The sequence below is a fragment of the Pleurodeles waltl genome, chromosome 4_1, assembly GCF_031143425.1.
Source record: "Pleurodeles waltl isolate 20211129_DDA chromosome 4_1, aPleWal1.hap1.20221129, whole genome shotgun sequence".
Lineage (NCBI taxonomy): Eukaryota > Metazoa > Chordata > Amphibia > Caudata > Salamandridae > Pleurodeles > Pleurodeles waltl.
In genome coordinates, this window is record NC_090442.1 from 988,107,239 (window position 1) to 988,129,458 (window position 22,220).

A 22,220-nucleotide genomic window follows, 5' to 3' on the forward strand; every position below is an offset into this window, starting at 1 on the left:
GTCTCCTGAAGGTGAGGAGGTCCTGGGTCTGGCGTAGTGAGGTCGGGAGAGAGTTCCAGGTCTTGGCGGCGAGGTAGGAGAAGGATCTGCCGCCAGAGGTCTTGCGCTGGATTCGGGGGACGATGGCGAGGGCAAGGTTGGCAGAGCGTAGTTGGCGTGAGGGAACGTAGAAGTTGAGTCTGGTGTTCAGGTAGGTGGGTCTGGTGTCGTGTAGTGCTTTGTGTGCGTGGGTGAGGAGTTTAAAGGTGATCCTCTTGTCCACGGGGAGCCAGTGGAGGTCCTTCAGGTGGTGGGAGATGTGACATCGGCGGGGTATGTCGAGGATCAGGCGGGCGAATGCGTTCTGGATGCGTTGGAGTCGTTTGATGTCTTTAGTTGGGATGCCTGTGTAGAGTGCGTTGCTGTAGTCGAGTCTGCTACTGACGAGGGCTTGAGTCACTGTCTTTCTGGTTCCTGTTGGGATCCACTTGAAGATCCTGCGGAGCATGCGGAGGGTGTTGAAACAGGAAGAGGAGACTGCGTTGACCTGTTTGGACATGGTGAGAGCGGAGTCGAGGATGAAGATGAGGTTTCGTGCGACGCTGGCTGGGGTGGGTGGGGGGCCCAGGGCGGTGGGCCACCAAGAGTCGTTCCAGGCTGATGGGGTGCGACCGAGGATGAGGACTTCCGTCTTGTCGGAGTTAAGTTTCAGGCGGCTGTTGCTCATCCACTCGGCGATGGATTTCAGTCCCTCGTGGAGGCTGGCTTTGGCGGTGAGAGGATCTTTGGTCAGTGAGAGGATGAGCTGGGTGTCGTCGGCGTAGGAGAGGATGCTGAGGTTGTGCTGGCGGGCCAGTTGTGCGAGGGGGGCCATGTAAACGTTGAACAGCGTTGGGCTTAGAGAGGAGCCTTGGGGGACGCCGCAGATGAGGTTGGTGGCTTCGGAGCGGAAGGGTGAGAGTCGAACTCTCTGGGTTCTGCCAGAGAGAAAAGAGGAGATCCAGTTGAGGGCTTTGTCTTGGATACCGGCTTCGTGGGGGTGATTTAGTAGGGTGCGGTGGCAGACCGTGTCGAAGGCAGCGGAGAGGTCTAGGAGGATGAGGGCTGAGGTTTCGCCGTTGTCCATTTGTTGTCTGATGTCATCTGTGGCGGCGAGGAGTGCAGTCTCTGTGCTGTGGTTTCGTCTGAAACCGGATTGGGAGGGGTCTAGGATGGAGTTGTCTTCTAGGTAGTGGGCGAGCTGTGCGTTGACGATCTTCTCGATGACTTTCGCTGGGAAATGAAGGAGGGAGATCGGTCGGAAGTTTTTGAGATCATTGAGGTCAGCCTTAGGTTTCTTGAGGAGGGGTTGGATTTCTGCGTGCTTCCAGCTGTTCGGGAAGGTAGCGGTGTTGAAGGAAAGGTTGATGATCTTGCAGAGTTTGGTGGCGATGGTGACGTCGGCTTTGTTGAAAACGTGATGTGGGCAGGGGTCAGAGGGAGATCCTAAGTGGATGGAGTTCATGGTCTTTAGGGTTTCGGCGTCGTCTACTTGGGTCCAGGTGGTGATGCGGTCGGCGTGGGAGGAGTTGTTGGGGGTGCGGTCTGGCGGAGGTGTGGTATTGAAGCTGTCGTGGATTGCTGCGATTTTCTGGTAGAAGAAGGTGGAGAGATCGTCGCAGAGTTTCTGGGATGGAGGGACGTCGTTGACGTTGGCGTTGGGGTTGGAGAGTTCCTTCACGATGCAGAAGAGTTCCTTGAAGTCGTGAGCGTTGTTGTTAAGGCGTTCTGTGAAGTGGGAGCGTTTGGCGAGTCGGATCAGTTGGTGGTGTTCGCGGTTGGCTTCCTTTAGGGTAGCAAGGTTGTCGGGTGTGCGCTCGAGGATCCATTTTTTCTTGAGTTTCTGGCACATGCGTTTGGAGGTGGTCAGTTCGTCTGTGAACCAGGCTGTTTTTTTCTTTTCTTGGTTGACGGTGGGTCTCTTGCGTGGTGCTAGGATGTTGGTGCAGTTGAGGATCCATTGTTGGAGGTTGATGGCGGCGGAGTCTGGGTCGGTGGGGTCGGGTGGTGGGTTTTTGGCGAGGGTGCTGGCTAGTTGATCTTCGGTGACTTTTCCCCAGCGGCGGTGGGGCGGTAGAGGGGTGTGGTGGTGTTCGGTGTTTTTCTTGAAGGTGAAATGGACGCAATGGTGGTCGGTCCAGTGGAGTTCGGAGGTGTGACTGAATGAGATGTGGTTGCTTGCAGAAGACATGGGTACCAACACCAAGTACCCGGATGCAGAGAGGAGGAGGGACTCTCTCTGAAGACTATGGATGCCTCGGATTGTCCAGCTGCTGACCCGGCCCGTGGACCAGGCTGGACGTGAAGGACCTGCAAAGGAAGGGGACAGAGTCCACCACCCTTGGAGGTGTCCAGGTGGTGCAGTTGGCAATGCCCACCCTCCTAAAGATGACGTTCCTGCAAGTTGGTGGAAGAAGTCATCCAGCTGTGGGGTCCAAGAGCTACAGAAGAACCCAGGAATCACCTATGAACAGTCTGTTGAGGGATTGCAGGAGGGATAATGACCAGCCAGGTCACTAAGCAAGCACTGGCAAATGCCAACAGGAGTTCCAGAAGAGGCTGCAAAATTATGGGTACCAGCAGGGTCCAGGAGACTCTACCAACGAGGAGGAGTTAGAGCTGGCCCTCAGCACAATGGAAAGCCAACAGAAGTCAGTGAAGCCCCCATGAGTGACCCACAGGTGACGGACACATGGAGTCACAAGGGGGCCTGACCAGTACAGCAAAACAGGAGTCCTACTTCGCAGAAGCTGCAGATGCAGAGGAGTGACTCCTTCACTCCAAGGGAGATTCCTATGTGCTTCTTTTTGCAAACAGAGTCCTTGTGACCCTTGAGGTTGCACAGCCTTGCATGTTGCAGCATTATAGCATGGTCTGGAGAAATAATGTAGCAACAGGAGCCTTCCCACCAGAAGCAGAATTGTTCTCGTCCAGCAAAGACCAGCAGCGATTTCCGAGGCCAGATGCAGAAGATGTCTTGCAGAGACTTCCTTGTAGGGGCTTGCTTGACAAATCTGAAGACCCACGCGTGAGGAAGCCCTTAAGTAACCCTAAAAGGGGGTTGGTCACTCTCTGCAGAGACCCACCTATCACAGGGGTCAGGGACGTCATCTACCTAGCCTAACCAGTCCAATGCTCATAAGGGCCTCTGCCCATCCTATTTTCAAGATGGCATACTCAAGTGGCCACCTGGCAGAGCTCTGTGCACCTCCCTAGGGGAGGGGCTGGACATGGGAGCAGTCACTCCTCTGTCCTTTGTTTAGTTTTGCACCAGAGCGGGAACCGGGGGTTCCTGAACTGGTGCAAACACCAATATAATCAAGGAGGGCACCAAATATGCCCTTCAAAGCAGCCTGGTGGCGCTCAGAGGCCACCCTACCCCAGCCCTTAGACACCTAATACACAGTAAAAGGTGGTCACACCTCTCCCTTGCAAGAAATCCTTTGTTGTGCTCCTCCTGCCTGATTCAGGCTCATCTGCAGGAGAGCAAAACAGTGTTTGGAGTCAGTAGCAGCACGGTCTGGCAGCTTTACTCTGTAAGGCTGCACAGGCAGAACTGGGGGATGCCCTAGGGAACCCCCAGAGTACAAGGTATCATGCAAACAAACACTGGAATCGGTGTAGTTGCCCGATTCCAACATGTTTGATACCAAACATGCTTGAGTTCAGAGTAGCCATTATGTAGTTGGACCACTCATGTTGACCAGTGCCCACTACATACCTTAAGATGGCTTCCCGCACTTACAGGAATTGGTCTGGGGTCTGTAGGGGTACCCTGCTCATGCAGGGGTATCCTCACTCTTAGAGACATGCACCCAGCCCTTGGGCTGAAGGGGCAACCAGAGGGGTGACTTATAATGTCTAAGTGCAGTGGTTAGGTTTGCACCCTTTCATGCAGGCTGCAGTGGCAGGCCTCCAGTCACAGTTCGCATGGGCTCTCATGGGTGGCATAATACATGTTGCAGCCCATGGGGGGCCCTGGTGTACCAGTGCTCTGGGTACCTAGTTACCATATAAAAGGCACTTACATGTATTATGCCACCCATGGGGAGGCCATGCAAAGTGTATCTGCAGGCTTGCCATTGCAGCCTACGTGAAAGGGTGTTCCATTTTCCTGGATTTAATGAGTGCGGGGATGCCATTTTATGCATGTACTGGACATAGTTCACCACCTGTGTCCAGCTACGAAAAGGTAACTCAGAACCTTGACATGTTTGGTATCAAACATGTCGGAATCATACCCCAATCCTGTTGCCAGTATTGGAAGTATGATTCGGCATTGCGTCTACCACCCTTCTAGGATTTTCCAGGCAGCCCAAGCTGGTGCCACCCCTCAGACAGGTTTCTGCCCTCCTGCTGCTTGAACAACTCAACCCCAGAACAAAGGATTTCCTTTGGGTGAGGGGGGTAACACCCACTCCCTTTGGAAATAGGTGTTACATGGCTTGGGAGGGGTAGCCTCCCCAAGCCACTGGAAAAACTTTGAAGGGCACATTTGGTGCCATCCTTGCATAAACCAGTCTACACCGGTTCAGGGACCGTTTTTTGGTACATTTTGAAAAGGCATTTTGCTGCTGTAAAACCTGAATCACATTACTGCGAAAAGCTTCAACACGTTTTTTAATCCCTGGAGAAAGTAACTGAAGCAAATGTAACCTCAAACAGGGAAAGAAAAATATGAGATTGATGCCTCCCCTAAGCCTTTCTAGGTACTAGTAGGAAATTCACATTTCTTTGAAGGATTGTGAGGTAATTATCATCATAGTGCGTCAAAGTGTCCTTGCTCCTGTTCCGAACCCTTGTCTTTGAAAACAAAGCAGTAGACTAGGAAAGGGTTGGTCGCTACATTGGCCTAGTACAGGCACTCTCCCTTTGGCTGTGGGCAAAAAGGGTTATGGAATGATGAACAAGCTAATGCCAGAAATAGGCCAGCAATATCATAAAAGCAAATGCTTGTCTAAATTATGAATCTTCCTAAGCTTGCCCATTTTAGAAATCTAGATGTACGGTTCAGCCCTGCTAAGCCCTAATCACTTGATCTCCCTGCCTCTTGACATTTGTGTATCCTCTACACTAATGACTTCAAAACGTGTCTGAAGAGTATCTCATAAAATTGGAGAGGAAGAATATGTAAAGCTGCACATCACATCCAAAATAAGATGTCTATTTTGTGGCTCTACCATTTAACCTATGTGTTGTTTCATGTTCCTTATCATTTCTTACAAAACAGCATTTTTAAACATGTTTCATTCTCCTACTCATTTTATCTTCCCAACCAGAAATGCAGTTCTTTCTGTGTGCCAGTTACAACCTTGTACGCAACATTTCAGTTTAAAATGCCAACATTCTGTTGTCAAATAACTAAATGAGAATTTAATTCACTTTGGCATTTATAAAGTAAAATGTAGTGCCTGAAACTCCAGAATAGTAAGGAGTTGCTGAGGAAATTGATAAAAAGAAAACAAATCTAGAGGTGTGGCCGCACAAAGTTTAGCTAGAAATTACTGTTTAAATTCAGGATGTAACGTGGCAGATACATGTGTACAGAAGGATGGTGGATCTAGATATTGTAACATAAGTTGAGCCAGGACAGATATTGTTTTAGGACAAACAGTAAGGTCTAACTAGCTGTGTTGTATTGTGTGCCAGGGACTAATAAGTCCAAACTGGGGATGGTGTGATGGGCCACAAAATGGTGGATTAAACCCAGATCTTTGTGACTAGGGATGAATGCTTGCATTGTTAGGCATTCCATCCATCATCTGTTCTTTTTGCTTTTGTTACCCTACGTGGGAAGAGTATGCCCAGACATGGTCCCCATGCTCACTGCACCAGTGGATTCAAGCTAGCCTGGCTGATGAGGGGTGATACCCTGAAACCGGTCACAAGATGTTTGTTTCCAGTCCAGAGAGGACCTGGCTCGGCAGTTCAGGCTGAACTGTTCCCATGGGAAACAGGTTCAAGACTGATTTCCATAATGCTGGCTCCAAACTGGGATGGCGTAGTGGGCAACAAAATAATGGGTTAAACCCAGATCTTTGTGACTGGTGGGGATGAATGTTTGCATTGTTGAGCAATCCGTCCATCATCTGTTCTTTTTGCTAAGGACTAATAGGCAAACACGCCTTTAAAACTGCCAGAAAATCATTTACATGTGGAATTTTAAACCGTATATAACTTTAAAACCTGCCTCTTGAAATGGAATGTAATTTCCTTACAACAGTAGGTGAGAGGTTCGAGTAGTGTTATAACATTATTTTCCTAACCAGCTAAAATCAATCAGACTCACCTGACAGGGATTGGTGATATTTGATCGGCCTTTGTAATACTGCAAACAACACATACTACAATTTACAACGTCTATAAATGAGAATGAAAGGAAATTGCTTTAACGCAAACCACAATCAACACAAAAACACAAGGAAACTATCACATTAGAACTGAGATTTTGCTTAATAGCAGTGAAGATCATATAGTCCACTCTGCTATGATTGTATGGGTGCTCAGGGAGGAGCGGTGGAAGTTGTCTTTAAAAATCACATCAGTTGTGTTTGAGACAGTAAGATACATTTTCTTGAACTGTGAGTCAGAGATTTCTACATCTTTTATCCTGTATGTGAAGTTGTTGGATTTCTAGACTGATGTAAGAGGTATGTTCAAATCCTGAGCTCACAATTAGACACAATTGTGTGTGTTGAGTGAGAGTTGAGCAACAGCTTTGATGCACACTGGACCTTCCATAACCTCACAAAAGTGTAGGTGAGAGCTAGAACAAAGATATCTCCCACTATACTCCCACTAGTACAGATATATCTAGAACGTCTCAGGTGGCATCATTTAAAAATAAATAAGGAAAAACTAGTTGCATAGTTTGCGAGCTTGAATTTGGATTATTGCTTGACTGGGAGGAGTTTTTTCCTTACTCCCTTTTGTGGGGTTACCTGAATACATCCTTTATTTGCACCACTCTGGGGCTTGTCTGTCCTGATGATGATTCCTAAATGAATACGGATCGAAACGTTGATTGTGATTACAGCTAGATTTGGGCCTCCTTGGCCAAATCTATGAATAAGCTATCAAGCAATGTCTTTTTTTAATTGAATGTTTGTCATTTGCCCATCAGCTGTATTTGTTCTTTTATGTATTATATGTATGTGAACTTTGGTACTTTTACTTCCACCGTTCACTATCACAACCACTTTGAGCACATTGTGTTCACCATCACTTTTTGACCCTTTGTTTTGTGGTTGCTGAGACATTGTTGTAGATATACATGATTACCTGGGTCTTGGCTGGGTTTCTTTGGGTATCCCCTGTAGTAGTTACCCGCCCACTACTACAGAGGCATCTTCAGAGGCGCCAGTGTCTGCTGGGCCCCCAACAGAAGAGAGTGCTTACTTAATAATTTAATGAGAAGCTTAGGTCCTGGACTTACAACTGCTTTTGTTGAAGTCAAGATAAATGTCCCGACAGAAAGTTTGCAACATGGGCCACCCTTAGCTGAGTCCTTGCTTCCACTGAATGAAGCCCATATTAACACCTTAATGGGCCCTTGATCTAAACCTTGTTTTGGAACAGGCAGGTGGCCAGATTGCATAGATCGTCACCTGGTGACCCTAATTTCCTTACACAGCATCCTGGTTTGGTGGTCCAGGCTTCCACCAGCAAAGTAAACCTAATTCATTCCCTGCACCTCACCTGACACGAAGGCAAAGAGGACTGAGGCATTCAGAAAATTGAGGCCAATTAAAACTGTTTATTTATTGGGCTGGTATACATTTGCTCCCTGGGACATGGCCAGCGAGATTTGCAGGCTGTTCCTCCTTGGCTTAAACCATGCAAGAATATCAAGATTTGGCCCAATAAATGATTTCTGCTGGCCTTGATACTACTGATTGTCTGGGGTGAGCAGTTGACACTAGTGTTGTGTACCCTCACCTTGCATGAATGTGATCCACAGGTGTTTCAGGAGACATACAGGCCTCTCTCATGCATTTCAATTTTCTCATGCCTCTTTGTCAAAAAGCAGATTCTGCTTAGGAACTTTTAAGCAGAATAGGGCCATGACATGCTTCCTTGGTCTTTCTGCCTCTGCCATACTGTTTCCTCACCAGCTTAGGAAATTCTGACGCTACTCTAGGAGGTTGGCATATAGGCAACTCTAGGCTCCCATCCTGTCCCAGCAGTTGCATTAGTTCTTTCAAGGCCAGGAATGTGGATCTGGCAGGCAACGCGCAGGTCACCATGCCCATCAGTCCTCCCAGCTTTCTTTTCTACAGTGAACAGCTCCCAAGCTGCTTAGCTTGTCATTACTAAAGTACAACCACACTGTGCAAGGCAAAATCCAGACTTTCTCCCAGGATTACGATCCAGCACATCGCAGAGATGGTTCCTCCAAATCTTACTATTTCTTTATATCAGATGGAGTCACGTTTTGAAGATTCCCTTCATCAGACAGCCAGGTCAATCATGCATCTTGTGAGCTCTATGATAACAAGTACTTTTCTGATTCAAGTGACATATTTTCTGATGTGACTGCTGTGAAGGCACTTTAGGAGAACAAAAATGTTAGTATGGTGGCAGTCTGAAATATGTAATTTTGATTCCTTTGTACTTCATCTAGTCCCTACATTCAATGCATGACAGACACAACGGTAAGCATTCATTTCAGGCTACCTCCTCCTCAGACTGAAATGTTTACTGCGGCATCTCTCTGTCTTTGGGGTGCACCTCTGAATGACCTGTCATTAAATAGTTGGTCCTGGTTGAAATCTAAAATGTCTTGGAATTTAGAGCCATCAGGCTAACTTTCTAGGCTTGCCTTCTTAATGTGTGCAGTTGTCAGAAATGTGATGTTTTATCATGAAAAGCAGGACAGTGTAAGTTCAATTCAGCTGTGCAGAGACGCATTGGAGATCTGGTACTGGGCTGTAAACAGACACGGAGTTTGTCAGCAGCTCATCTGGCTGGGTAGGAGATACTGATAGTGGATATCCTCAGCAGGATGTCCTCCATCAATCAAAAGTAGGAATGTCGTTAAGAGGTAATGGATTATCTGTTTCTCCATGGGGTACTCTGTCCATAGATCTGTTCACCGTGAGGTAGAACAAAAAATGCAACCTTTTGCTCAGTGGAATTTCCTAGGAGAGGATCTCTAAGCGACAAACTGATGTTGCACTCAAAACACCTAGCGTATCATGTCTTTCTACCTTACCTCTAATTTCAAAGGGTCTGAATATGGTTCACCATAAGAAGGCTCACATTCAACTGATTGCAGCAGATTGGGCATCGAGGACATGGTATCCATAACTGCTACATCTGAGTCAGTTTTCTTCTTTTCAGCTTCTTATTATGGGGGCTTTCAACCCTGAAAGAAGGGCAAGTTACTACACTTGTGAACTCTAAGCTTGAGAACCTGGAACTTGGTTAGTAAGACCTTTCCTTTATGAACGTCTTGTGATGGAAGCCCTGGGTTTAGCAAGCAGGCAACCCAGCAGTGCTTTTTAAGCTAGCAGATTAACAATATTTACAAACCAGTGTTGTTTCATGTTTCCTGATCCGTTGTCTGCCCAGACTGTGCACATTTTTCAGTTCCCAGTTTATTTAGCTTATAAACATTTTAAATTGCAGTGAGTAAGGGTTCTTTAGTGATGATGTATGGCTGATGTTTTTATGCCTGACCAGATGTAGCTTGGTTTTTGAAGGTTGTGTAAAATACATTTCAGCCAACACCTCCCTATGCTCATGAATGGAGTTTGAATTTGGTTCTCACTTTCCTCATTGGTTTACCTTTCAAGTCCTGTCATTCTTTTTCATTAAAGGTCTAAGGTTAGAAGATGACATTTTCATTAGGGGGTGCAAGAAGGCTCTCTCCTCTGCTAATCCCTTTAGGGTTGTTCTCTAATAATAGTGCTAGGCTGAGTGTAAGACCTTGTTTGTACTCTAAAGGTTGCCTCAGAGTTTATGTCAGTCAGGTTAAACCTTCAGAAGCTTCAGAAGCGGCTTAGACTATGGGGGTTATTACAACTTTGGAGGAGGTGTTAATCCGTCCCAAAAGTGACGGTAAAGTGACAGATATACCACCAGCCGTATTACGAGTCTATTATATCCTATGGAACTCGTAATACGGCTGGTGGTATATCCGTCACTTTACCGTCACTTTTGGGACGGATTAACACCTCCTCCAAAGTTGTAATAACCCCCTATATCTGAGAAGAGGGTGATGAGCCACTATATTCGCAGAACTGGCCCATTTCATATTGATGAGAGTGTGTTCATTACTTGTGAAGGTAGTAACTTGGACAAGAGAGTGCGTTAACAGGCTATGGGGGTTATTCCGACCCCACCGGGCGGAGACCGCCAAAAGACCGCACCGCGGTCAAATGACCGCAGCGGTCATTCTGACTTTCCCGCTGGGTGGGTGGGCGACCGCCAAAAGGCCGCCCGCCCGCCAGCGGGAAAGACCCAGCAACGATGAAGCCGGCTCTGAATGGAGCCGGCGGAGTTGCTGGGGTGCGACGGGTGCAGTGGCACCCGTCGCGATTTTCAGTGTCTGCAAAGCAGACACTGAAAATCATTATGGGGCCCTGTTAGGGGGCCCCTGCACTGCCCATGCCAGTGGCATGGGCAGTGCAGGGGCCCCCAGGGGCCCCATGACACCCGTTCCCGCCAGCTTGGTTCTGGCGGTGAAAACTGCCAGAAACAGGCTGGCGGGAAGGGGGTCGGAATCCCCATGGCGGCGCTGCTTGCAGCGCCGCCATGGAGGATTCATTTGGCCAGGGGAAAACCGGCGGGAAACCGCCGGTTTCCCTTTTCTGATCACGGCTTTACCGCCGCGGTCAGAATTGGCCAGGAAGCACCGCCAGCCTGTTGGCGGTGCTTCCGTGGTCGTTGGCCCTGGCGGTCAATGACCGCCAGGGTCAGAATGAACCCCTATGTCTGTGTGTGGTTAGCTTTGAGAGTTGTGCTGTGGGTAATTGTGTGCTCATTGTGTGGGAGGGGCAGCATCTGCTCTAGTATTATCTAAAAGAATGCCTTTTCAGAAGATTTGTAATGCTCTGAATCCTTTAGAAAGCATAATTGCTTGGACATGGACAGGAGAGTCATCCACCCTCAGTAGGGCTGTTCTCCAGATCTTTTAAAGTAAATGGGATTCCTCATGTATTCTTGACCCACTTCCTTAAGAAAAATGCTTTGGGGAGTAGTATACTTAAGAAATCTGTGGGTTTACCCATCTATTAGAAGAACAAGTTTCATATCTTTGGAATGTTCTTTCTCATGGGTGGTTTAGCTTCTTCAGATTCTTTGCCATCCAATTTCTGCTCTTATTTTGAGGATAGGGTTTTTGGAATTCGATTTGCTTTGTGCGAAAAGAACAGTCTTTCATTACATTTACTGCATCTGGTTGGGAGTTCCTTATATATTCAGTGTTAGAAATGGGGTCATTGGTTGGCAGTCAGGTTACCCCCTGTCCGAGCAAGGACCCTCACTCTAGTCAGGGTGAAAGAGAATAGCCCTCAGCTAACCCCTGCTCACCCCCTTGGTAGCTTGGCATGAGCAGGCAGGCTTAACTTTAGAGTGCTAGGTGTAAAGTATTTGTACCAACAAAGAGTGCTAGGTGTAAAGTATTTGTACCAACACCCACAGTAACTTAATGAAAAGACTACAAAATGACACAACACAGGTTTAAACAAATAGAAAATATTTATCTAAACAAAACAAGACCAAAATGACAAAAATCCAACATACACAGGTCAAGTTATTAATTAAAATGTAAAAAGGCTCCTTGCTTGGACAGGGGGTAACCTGACTGCTAACCAAAGACCCCATTTCTAACTTTGGTAATCAGCTGTTGGGATTGGACTTGACATACAGTGATTAAGTGTACACTGCTGTTTTGAGTTCAGACCACTTCGTGACCACATAGCACCTGTCTTGTGATTTTTGCTTTTCTCTTTGGGACTTCACTTTTGTTCTACTTCTTGCTGATCCCTTTGTTTACTTTTTTAAAACTTCATTTGGGAACTTGTTTTTCTGCCTTTGGAACTTTGCACTTTTTAACTTTTCATCAGATCTCAATCTGGAGATGCATCAGCAGGAGCTACTTTTGACATAGATAAAATGGAGAGCTGTACAGTGGCTCAGTTGTAGCAGTTCTGTAAAGCTTTTGCCTGTCCCATTATGAGCTCATCCGAGAAGGACGAGCTGCAAAAGGTGCTGAGGGCCTGGGTGACAGCCAAATAAGCTGAGGGGCACATAGAGGAGGAGCAAGAAGGGGAGGAGGGGGTGCAAGTCATTCACAATGATGTAGTAAGGTAACAACGTATGAGAGGCTTTACAATTTGATTGCTTGGGAGCACTTGTACAGTTTGTTTTCTAGAGCTGTGCCACCACCTAATTGACAGCAAGCTGACTGAGCCCAGGAAGATTGCACAGGAAGCGGACCGCTGGGAGAGCACCAGGGTCCTCAAGAGGTATGGGGGAGACCACGCCAAGGATGGGCAAGGTTCCTCACAGAAGAAAGGGGGGGTAAAGGGCAAACAGGGGGAGTTCTCTAAATGGCCCCAATCTGATTCATAGGGTAAGAACTCCCAGCCCCCACCCAGTGAGAAGAAGCCATGGTTCTTCAAAGGAAAGCCAGTGGCAGGGGATCCCCCACGTAAGTGCTATGCATTTGACCAGGTGGGTCATGTGAGGGGAGACCCCAAATGTCCCAAGAGTACACCAGCACTAACTGGTGCGCAGTGCCAGGGTTTGGCTAGTGTAGCGCTTGAGGAGGAGTTGGTTCCAGGTAGGTGGGAGCCAGCTAAGATGACCCTTGTCTCACTAGGGGACAGTGAGATGATCCAGAGAACCCTCGTGCCTGAGAATACTAAGAAGTACAGCTAGTGGGTGACCATCAATGGACAGAGGGTGGATGCTCTGAGAGACACAGGAGCCAGTGTGACTATAGTGAGGAGTCACCTGGTTTCTGGCGAGCAGATTGATCCCCGGGTACTTCACCAAGTAGTTGCAGTGGACAACTCAGAATGCCTGGGCAGAGTGGCGTAGGTTCCCTTTGAATGAGGAGGGGTCTCAGGATCCTTGAATGTAGCTGTGAGTCTAACCATGCCTGTAGATTGTTTGCTTGGCAATGACCTGGAGGATTCCCCTTGGAAGGGGGTGGAACACAGGACACACTTGGAGATGTTGGGTCTGCCTGGGTGGATATGCGTATCCATCAGATCAATGGCAGCCCGTCAGGGTGGTCAAGAGCCCCTGCAGCCTGAAACAGTGGTCCAGGGGACTGCCAAAAGTGGAAGGGCAGGAGGCGCGGTAAACCGGACCCAGAAGTTCCCACGGTCTGGGAGGAGGCGGAGCCTGAGGGTGACGCCCCAGAACCTACAGGGGAACAGGTGGCTGAACTAGGGGAGGTCCTTGAGCTGTCGCAGTGGCAGCAGGAAGGGGGGCCCACTAGGGAAGCATTCAGTGCAGCACAGAAGACATGCCCTACTCTGGAAGGTTTGCGGCAGCAGGCTGCAGACCAGGCGGCTGGCAAGGAGCCAGGATATCACCTGATCTATTGGGAGGATGGCCTCCTGTATAGTGCGCCTAAGTTTCCTGAGCCTGGGTCAGCCCGTGTGCTGGTGGTACCCCAGTGCTTCAGGGCATTCCTACTGAGATTGGCTCATGATGTGCGTTAGCTGGACATTTGGGGAGGGACAAGACCTTTGAGAGGCTTGTCACCCACTTTCACTGGCCCCTAATGAGCAGGCACTCAGATGCACATTGCAGATATTGTCAAACTTGTCAGGCAAGTGGCAAGAGTGGGGGAGAAATGTAAGGTTCCCCTCCAACCTTTTCATATTGTTAGTACCCCCTTTGAAAGGGTTGGTATTGAAATTGTGGGGCCTCTGGATCCCAAGACAGCCATGGGCAACAGGTTCATCCTGGTCTTGGTGGACCATGCCACCCGGCACCCATAAGCCATTCCTCTGAGGTCAATCACTTCACGTGTGATGGGTCGTGCTTTGATGTTTTTTTTTTACCCGCATGGGGTTCCCCAAGGAAGTGGTATGTGATATGGGTACCAACTTCATATCTGCGTACACGAAGTCTCTGTGGAAGGAGTGTGGGATAACCTACAAGTTCACCGCCCCTTAGCACCCCCAAAGTACTGGTCTGGTTGAGAGATTCGACCTCACCTTGAAAGGCATGATTATGGGCCTATCAGAGCCCTTGCGGCGGAAGTTGCACATCCTCTTGCCATTCCTTCTGTTCACTTACAGGGAGGTGCCTCAAAAGGGACTATGGTTTAGTCCCTTTGAGCTGATCTATCACCACCCTGTGAGGGGACCTTTAAGTCTGGTGAAGGAGGCTTTGGAAAAAGCTCCTAGTAAACCCCCCAGGATGTATTTAGCTTCATGCTGGCTCTGAGAAACCAGACTGCCCGCTTCAGGAGTCTCGCACAGGAGAACCTGGAAGCAAGCCAGGAGAATATGAAACGGTGGTATGACCAGCATGCCACTCTGGTCGAGTTTCAACATGGTCAGAAAGTGTGGATGATGGCACCAGTGTAGCCTAGGGCACTCCAGCATGAGTGGATTGGGCCTTTTGAGGTGGTGGTGCGCATGAGTGAAGTCACCTATCTGGTGGACTTGCAGACTCCCAGGAACCCTTTAAGGGTCTTGCATGTTAACCACCTCAAACCACACATTGAGCAGACTGAACTGTCCACGCTCCTTACAACAGATGATGGGGTGGAGGAGGAGAGTGAGCCTCTTCCTGCCCTCCTGTCTGCAGGAGAAAAAGATGGGTATGTGGAGGGAGTGATCCTCTCCCCTCCCTGACTGCAGAGCAACAGAGGGACTGTCGCCAGGTGTTGGGACAGTTTGCCTCACGGTTTTCCCTGATCATAGGGGTAACACACTTGTGCACACATGATGTGGACACTGGGGACAGTCCACCCATTAAACAGAAAGTTTACAGGGTGACTGACAGGGTCAGGGCTAGCATTAAGGATGAGGTATCCAAAATGTTAACCCTAGGGGTTATTGAGCATTCCAGCAGTCCATGGGCCAGCCCAGTGGTATTGGCCCCAAAGGCTGCTGCACCTGGTGCCACTCCAGAGCTCAGGTTCTGTGTGGACTACCGGTGACTCAATGCGGTCAGCAAGACTGACGTGCACCCCATTCCCCGAGCTGATGAGCTCATGGATCGGTTGGGAGCTGCCACCTACCTCAGCATGTTTGACTTAACGTCTGGGTACTGGCAGATTGCCTTAACTGAGGGGGCCAAGGAGAGGTCTGCATTTTCTACCCTAGATGGGCACTTTCAATTTAAAGTAATGCCATTTGGGATGAAGAATGCCCCCTGCCACCTTTCAGAGGTTGGTCAACCAGGTGTTGGGTGGGCTGGATGCGTTCAGAGCCCCCTACCTGGATGACATTGATGTTTTCAGTTCCACATGGGAGGAACACCTGCATCACCTCTGCAGAGTGTTGGAGGCCCTGCAGAAGGCAGGCCTCACTATTAAGGCAAGCAAGTGCCAAATAGGTCAGGGTTCTGTGGTGTACTTGGGACACCAGGTAGGGAGTGGCCAGGTGGCACCCCTACAGCCAAACATTTACACCATTCTGGCTTGGGAGCCTCCCAAAACCCAGACTGAGGTGAGAGCCTTTTTAGGCCTCACTGGCTACTACAGGAGGTTTGTCAAGGGGTATGGCACCATTGTTACCCCCTTGACTGAGTTGACTTCTAAGAAGCAACCCAAGAAGGTGATCTGAACAGAGGCTTGCCAGACCGCTTTTGATGGCCTGAAGGCTCCATGTGCACAGCACCTGTGCTGAAGGCACCTGACTACTCCAAGGAGTTTGTTGTGCAAACAGACGCCTCAGAGCATGGTATTGGAGCAGTACTCTCACAGCTTAATGAAGAGGGCCTAGATCAACCCGTAGCCTTCATTAGCAGGAGGTTACTTCCCATGAAACGTAGGTGGAGTGCATAGAACGTGAAGCGTTTGCTGTCATCTGGGCGCTGAAGAAGCTAAGACCCTACTTATTTGGGACTCACTTCTGGGTTCAGACCGACCACAGGCTCATCAGATGATTAATGCAGATGAGGGGTGAGAATCCAAAACTGTTGAGTTGGTCCATTTCCCTGCAGGGGATGGACTTTACGCTGGAACACCGCCCTGGTACAGAACACACCAATGCTGATGGTCTGTCCCGATTCTTCCGCCTTAGTGATGAGAATTCCCACAAGGCTGGGTAGTTGCTCTCTACTTTCAGCTGGGGGACACACGTGTTAGACTTTTCATCCTTGGCGTGGTCTCCCTTAACTTTTTGCCTCTGTTTCACAGGTTGTTGATGTGTGCAGGACTGGTTTTTGCTGCTTTTGTTACTATGGGCACTTTACCACTGCTAACAAGTGCTAAAGTGCAGGTGCACCTATACAAAATGTGTATGTAATTGGTTCATCCATGACTGGCATATTTGATTTACTGGTAAGTCCCTAGTAGAGGGCACCAGAGGTGCCCAGGGCCTGTAAATCAAATGCTACTAGTGGGCCTGCAGCACTGGTTGTGCCACCCACAATAGTAGCTCTGTAAACATGGCTCAGACATGCCACGGCAGTGTCTGTGTGTGCAGTTTTAAACTGCCAATTTGACTTGGCAAGTGTACCCACTTGCCAGGCCTAAACCTTCAATTTTCTTACATGGAAGACACCCCTAAGGTAGGCCCTAGGCAGCCCCATGGGCAGGTTGTAGTGTATTTTTAAGGTAGGACATATACTAATGTGTTTTATATGTCCTATCAATGAAATACTCCTAAATTCGTTTTTCACTATTGCAAGGCCTATCCCTCTCATAGGTAATAATGGGGGCTGCCTTTAAATATGATTAAAGTGTAGATTCCCTTTGGGACCGTGTGGAGTTTGGGGTCTCTGAGCTCACAATTTAAAAATACATCTTTTAGTAAAGTTGATTTTAAGATTGTGTGTTTGAAAATGCCACTTTTAAAAAGGGAGCATTTTCTTGCTTAAACCCTTCTGTGACTCTGCATGTTTGTGGATTCCCTGTCTGTGTCAGTTTGACAGTTAGGCTGTTTGCGCCTCTCTCTAGACAGTGACAGAAAGGGAGCTGTGGTATAGCCTGCATATCCTGATGAGCCATCTGTGCTAGGAGGGAAGGGAAGAGTGGTCACTCACACCTGAAAGGGTTGTGCCTTCCCTCACACAATACAGTATCCAACCCCCTGGTGTGTGTCTGTGGCCTTGCCTGGGCAAGGCAGGATTTCACAAACAAGAGACTTTTCTTTAAAGTAAGCCTACTTCAAAGGGCAAAATGGGTATAAGAAGGACACCCAAAACCACAGACTTGAGATCACGTCTGGAAACCAAGAGGAACCTCTGCCTGGAGAAGAGCTGAAGAGCTGAGGAAGAAGAGCTGCCCTGCCTGTGACTGTGCTTTTTGGAGCTATCCTGCAGTTTCTGCTTCTGCCTGTGTAAGAGGACAAAGACTGGACTTTGTGTGCCTTCCTGCTTGTGAAGAACTCTCCAAGGGCTTGAAATTGAGCTTGCCTCCTGTTGTTGAAGTCTCAGGGACAGCAAAGACTGCTCTCTGCCAGCACCTGGAGCCTCTGCTGAAACTCCTGCCCTGCCCAGTGGTGCACTATCAAATTCCTGGGGCCTTGAAAGGTGAAGAGGAGAGGTTTGATAAATCCACACACAGACCGCCGCGCGGGGAAAGTTTTGACGCAACCTCTGGAAAAAACGTGCCGCCGGCTTCGCGGCTGAAATTGACGCTCCGCCTGCATCGCGGTTGGGAGATCGACGCACGCGGCTGGAGAAATAACGCACAGCATCGCTGACGGAGGCTGGTGAGATCGCAACCCACACTGCGGTTTTTGAGTCACAGTGCCGCAGGACAAACATCACTGGGCGTGTAAAAACGATGCAAAGCCTACCCTGACCCGAGAGGGCTTGTCTGGATCGACGCATCGCTCTCCTTCGAAGAGAAGAAACAACGCAGGCAGACCCGACCGAACGAGAAACAACGCATACAGGCTTCTTTTGATGCACACTCGCCTGTGCGTGGTTATTTTTGACACAACCCAGGTACCTTTTCACACTAACAGCGTTAGCATTGTGTTTAAAAGAAGATGAGGACTCTTTGTACATTTTAATTAATAACTTTACCTGTGTATGTTGGATTTTTGTTGTTTTGGTCTTGTTTTGTTTAGATAAATATTTTCTATTGTTCTAAACCTGTGTTGTGTCATTGTGTAGTGTTTTCATTAAGTTAGTGTGTGTGTTGGTACAAATACTTTACACCTAGCACTTTGAAGTTAAGCATGCCTGCTTGTGCAAGCTACCAATGGGGTGAGCGGAGGTTAGCTGATAGTGATTCTCTTTTACCCTGACTAGAGTGAGGGTCCTTGCTTGGACAGGGGGTAACCTGACTGCCAACCAAAGACCCCATTTCTAACATTGTGCAACAGAATTGCTGTCATAGACTGCTCCATCCCTGTCATTGTTTGGTGCAGCATCCTGCCTACGGTGAGAGGCTATGACAGCTGAAAAAGCTACAAATCCAATCTAGTGCCTTGAGAGGGATCACATAAGGAATCTGCAAGGGATGAGTGGTCACTCAGAAAGAATATTACCAATGGTAAGTGATTTGTGTATCGCCAATGACTAAATAACTGAGAACATCTTGTCTTACAGTGTAAAGATGCAGCGCCTATCAAGATAATAACTGTAGGAGATGTGAGCACACCAATAGTGGGGTTATGTGAATCAACATACTCTTCAGAAAGAAATGCCATCTGGGGAGGATGTGGGACAAAGATCATATGTTTGTCCCAGGAGTTCGTAATTCAAAAACACATTGATACCATGAGCACTCAAGCGTAAGTTGTTCACCAATAATCTATTTTTCTGCTTAGCTACACATGCCAATTTATCATGTAGATTAAATATTCTGCAGTGTTTTAAACATTCTGCCTCGTGTTGGAAAAGTTAAACATATTTCTTCTCATCATCCTTCAGTATTTGCAGGCCGAGTTCCACTGATGGATTAATTTAGTAATTAGTTTTGGAATGTGTCAACTTGTGACTATTGCTAATTTGTGGTGTAGGGGGAGAGTTAGGAGAAAAGCCTTCTCAATGTCGTGCTTGTCTGTGCATCAGTTCAAATTTGGTCTAATGCACAGGATAAGGAGCTTGGTGTGAAATAACCAGATTTACATTGATTGGCTCTATACTATTGGATAAAACAGATGGACTTTTGTCGTCTTTGAAGTGTATAGACAAATTATTTCCCTTAAAACCACTGCTTGGAATATGAGTGGGAAATTTGATGCAATAAAAATATGCCTGCATTGCATAAGCATTAAAGATATGTTAAAAATGTACCACCAGACCTGAGGGATCCTGCATATTACAGGCAATTGATGCTCCACACTTTTGTATTGGGATACGTCTGATAGACATCTAGTTGCAGAACCTTACCTTATAATTTCCCCCAGGTGTCCGTCTCGAACCAGAGATTTTTCTTCAGCAGTACCCCTGTGCTACGTTAGGTGGCATCAATCTGCTCAGCGTCCGTTGTCAGCATGGTCCGCACTGGATATGACATTGTGAGTCGTAGGTAGGCACCACCCCAGCAGACTGACATCAGTTCTTCACTTTCCACACCAACCAGTGCCTTTTTTGACTTCCTGTCCAAGTTTTGTTTTGGACCGATAACTCATGGTGTGTCAGGGATGTCACCTATGAAGACCGGGTTCAAGACCTGCAGATCCTGCCATTCAGTGATGTCCGTGACAGATCCGTACCTCGTATGCTTTGGTGTTTGGGGTGCAACCACAACCCAAAGTCATGATGTAAGTGTCAGGCCATATATCCGAAGGCTTTGAGGGAGCGGTCTCTGAAGCTGATGACGGCCCGACGCTCAACTCCGCACAAGTCGGCGACCTGGTTGAGTGGAAGGCCCCAGGAGCATTCACGGATACCTCCATCATCGTCCAGCCCACTCACAAGTCAGCGGGATGATCGGGTAAGTTGTGACACAAGAAGTCGTCGAAAGTGAAAGTTTCTTCAACTTCACAGCAGCCAACAAGATGAGGGAGACCTTCGTTCTAGGTCTCCCTTGCAGAGTCTGCATCAGGGCTGACTCTGCGCTTGACAGAGTTTCTGGCAGCCGGAGCAACCCCTGACAAACTCAAAGAGTTTTATGAGGCCATGCGCTTCATTTCTGGGCAGTCCGATACCATTGGGGTACCTTTGGACCCCCATAGCAATAGAAGGGGCTTCCCCAGGTTCTGCGCTGGCAGCGTCGGCCTCGGGTACGAGGCGCACATAAGGATCCTTGCTTGGATCTGGGACAGCATTGTGCCACCTTGACCTTCCCCGACAAATGTCCTGATGGCAACACTCCCGGTGCCACCAACACCCCTGGGCGGCACTGTCCTCATCCTTATTGCTGACTCTGACACAGAGCTGGATGGGCATTGTACCATGCGGACTCCGGCGCCGACTGGAGCTCTGCCTCCTATGTCAGATCCTGAGCCCCATTTCTATTGGATACGTTAAAGTGAGCAATGGAAGGGGTCGCTGGACCCTTTGGAATACCAGCTCCAAAATACTATGGACTGGCGTATGGACTTGGGTGAAGCCGGTGGACTGGATACCTCCCAAGATAATGGCATGCTGTCTCCCCCCTACAGTGGCTATGGAGGAGGGAGTGTCATATTCTAATGTGGTGCAAAGCGGTCCTGGACCTTAAGTTGCCTTTGATGGCAGTCAGGACTATCCTCCTGACAGAGGTACTTCAACCTGGAGCTTCACCTCTGAACCCTTGCTCCCCTTAAAGAAGACCTTACAGATGTCCTGCGGGGTACCTGGTCCAAGCCCAGAACAAGGTCTCCTATGAACAGGGCAATTGCTCGCCGCTATCTCCCTGCGTCGGGTGACCCAAGTTTCATTGTGCAACACCCCACCCCACCCCTGAGGTCTTGGTCATCCAAGCCTCTACCTCCCATGGCACGATCCCTTCCATATCCACGGATAGAGAATTCAAGAGGCTGGACACACTTGGGGAGAAGATGTTTTCTTCCGCCAGCATGGCATTACGGTCCAGGAATACTGCATGCCTTTTGGGTCATTATTTCCATTTTCTGTGGAATACGGTTGCGCAAGTGCTGCCACAGGTCCAGACGGGAGGCCCGGGCTGTACTTGCCTAAGCAGTTGCTGATGGGAGAGATGCAGCAACGTTCACGATCCGATGTGGACTGGACACAGCCGACTCACTGGTTAGAGTGTTTGTATCCACAATGGCCCTAGATGCCATGCTTGGTTGAGGATGTCTGACTTTTCAGGGATGTCCAAGCCAATCTTTTGGACATGCCCTTTGTTGCCACCTGTCTCTTCAGAGAAAAAGCAGACTCAGTGCTCGAGCGTTTCAAGGATTCTGGTGCTATGGCCAGGCCCTTGGGCCTCGCAGCAGCCCCTCATTCCCCTCAGTCTGCTTATCTGTAAACACGAAAGGGACACCCAACCAAATCCATTCCCCTCCAGCCACTGTGCTGAGCATGCTGACCAGCCTCTGCGTGGTCGGGACGTGGGAACCACCAACCACATGGATAAGGGAGCCAGCGGTCTGTCCAATTCACTGCCACCCTCTGAAGCTGCCTCAAAGCCTTCCTATTCTGACTCATCCCCACCAGGAGGCAGTAGGAGACAGGATCCACCATCATCTGTTCCACTGGCAGGCCTTCATGTCAGACAGGTGTGTTTTGCAGATGGTCTGAAGGGACTACTTCCTCCTCTTTGAGACAACCCCTCCATCCATGCCACCATCCTATGATCAGATTATGGAGAATTTCTGGGCACTTCTCAGAGAGGAAACTACTTCTGTCTTGGCCAAGGGAGACATAGAGATGGTTCCTGTGCCAGAAGTAGGTTGTGGTTGCTATTCCTGCTACCTTTACTTACACCAGAAAGGACAAGGGCCTCCTCCCTGTTTTAGACCTTTGGTTCCTTGATCTGTTCCTCAGGAAGGAGAAGTTCAAGATGCTCAGTCTGGCTCAGGTTCTATCAGCCGTGGACCCAGGAGACTGGATGGTAGCATTGGACATGCAGGATGCCTATTTTCATAATCCCGTACTGCCAGACCATAGATGTTACTTGCGGTTCATGGTGGGCCACGAGCACTTTCAGT

General features: G+C 48.6%; 1 protein-coding gene across 3 annotated transcripts in view; it reads left to right on the forward strand.

Moving 5' to 3' along the window:
* Positions 1 to 22,220, forward strand: part of LRRK2 (leucine rich repeat kinase 2) — a 1,446,345-nt gene that overhangs the window by 1,275,187 nt on the left and 148,938 nt on the right. For all 3 annotated transcript variants that reach the window (XM_069229760.1, XM_069229761.1, XM_069229762.1), the window contains one exon: positions 18,724 to 18,908. In XM_069229760.1, coding sequence (XP_069085861.1) covers positions 18,724 to 18,908 — 185 coding nt within the window. The remainder of the gene's footprint in view (positions 1 to 18,723; positions 18,909 to 22,220) is intronic.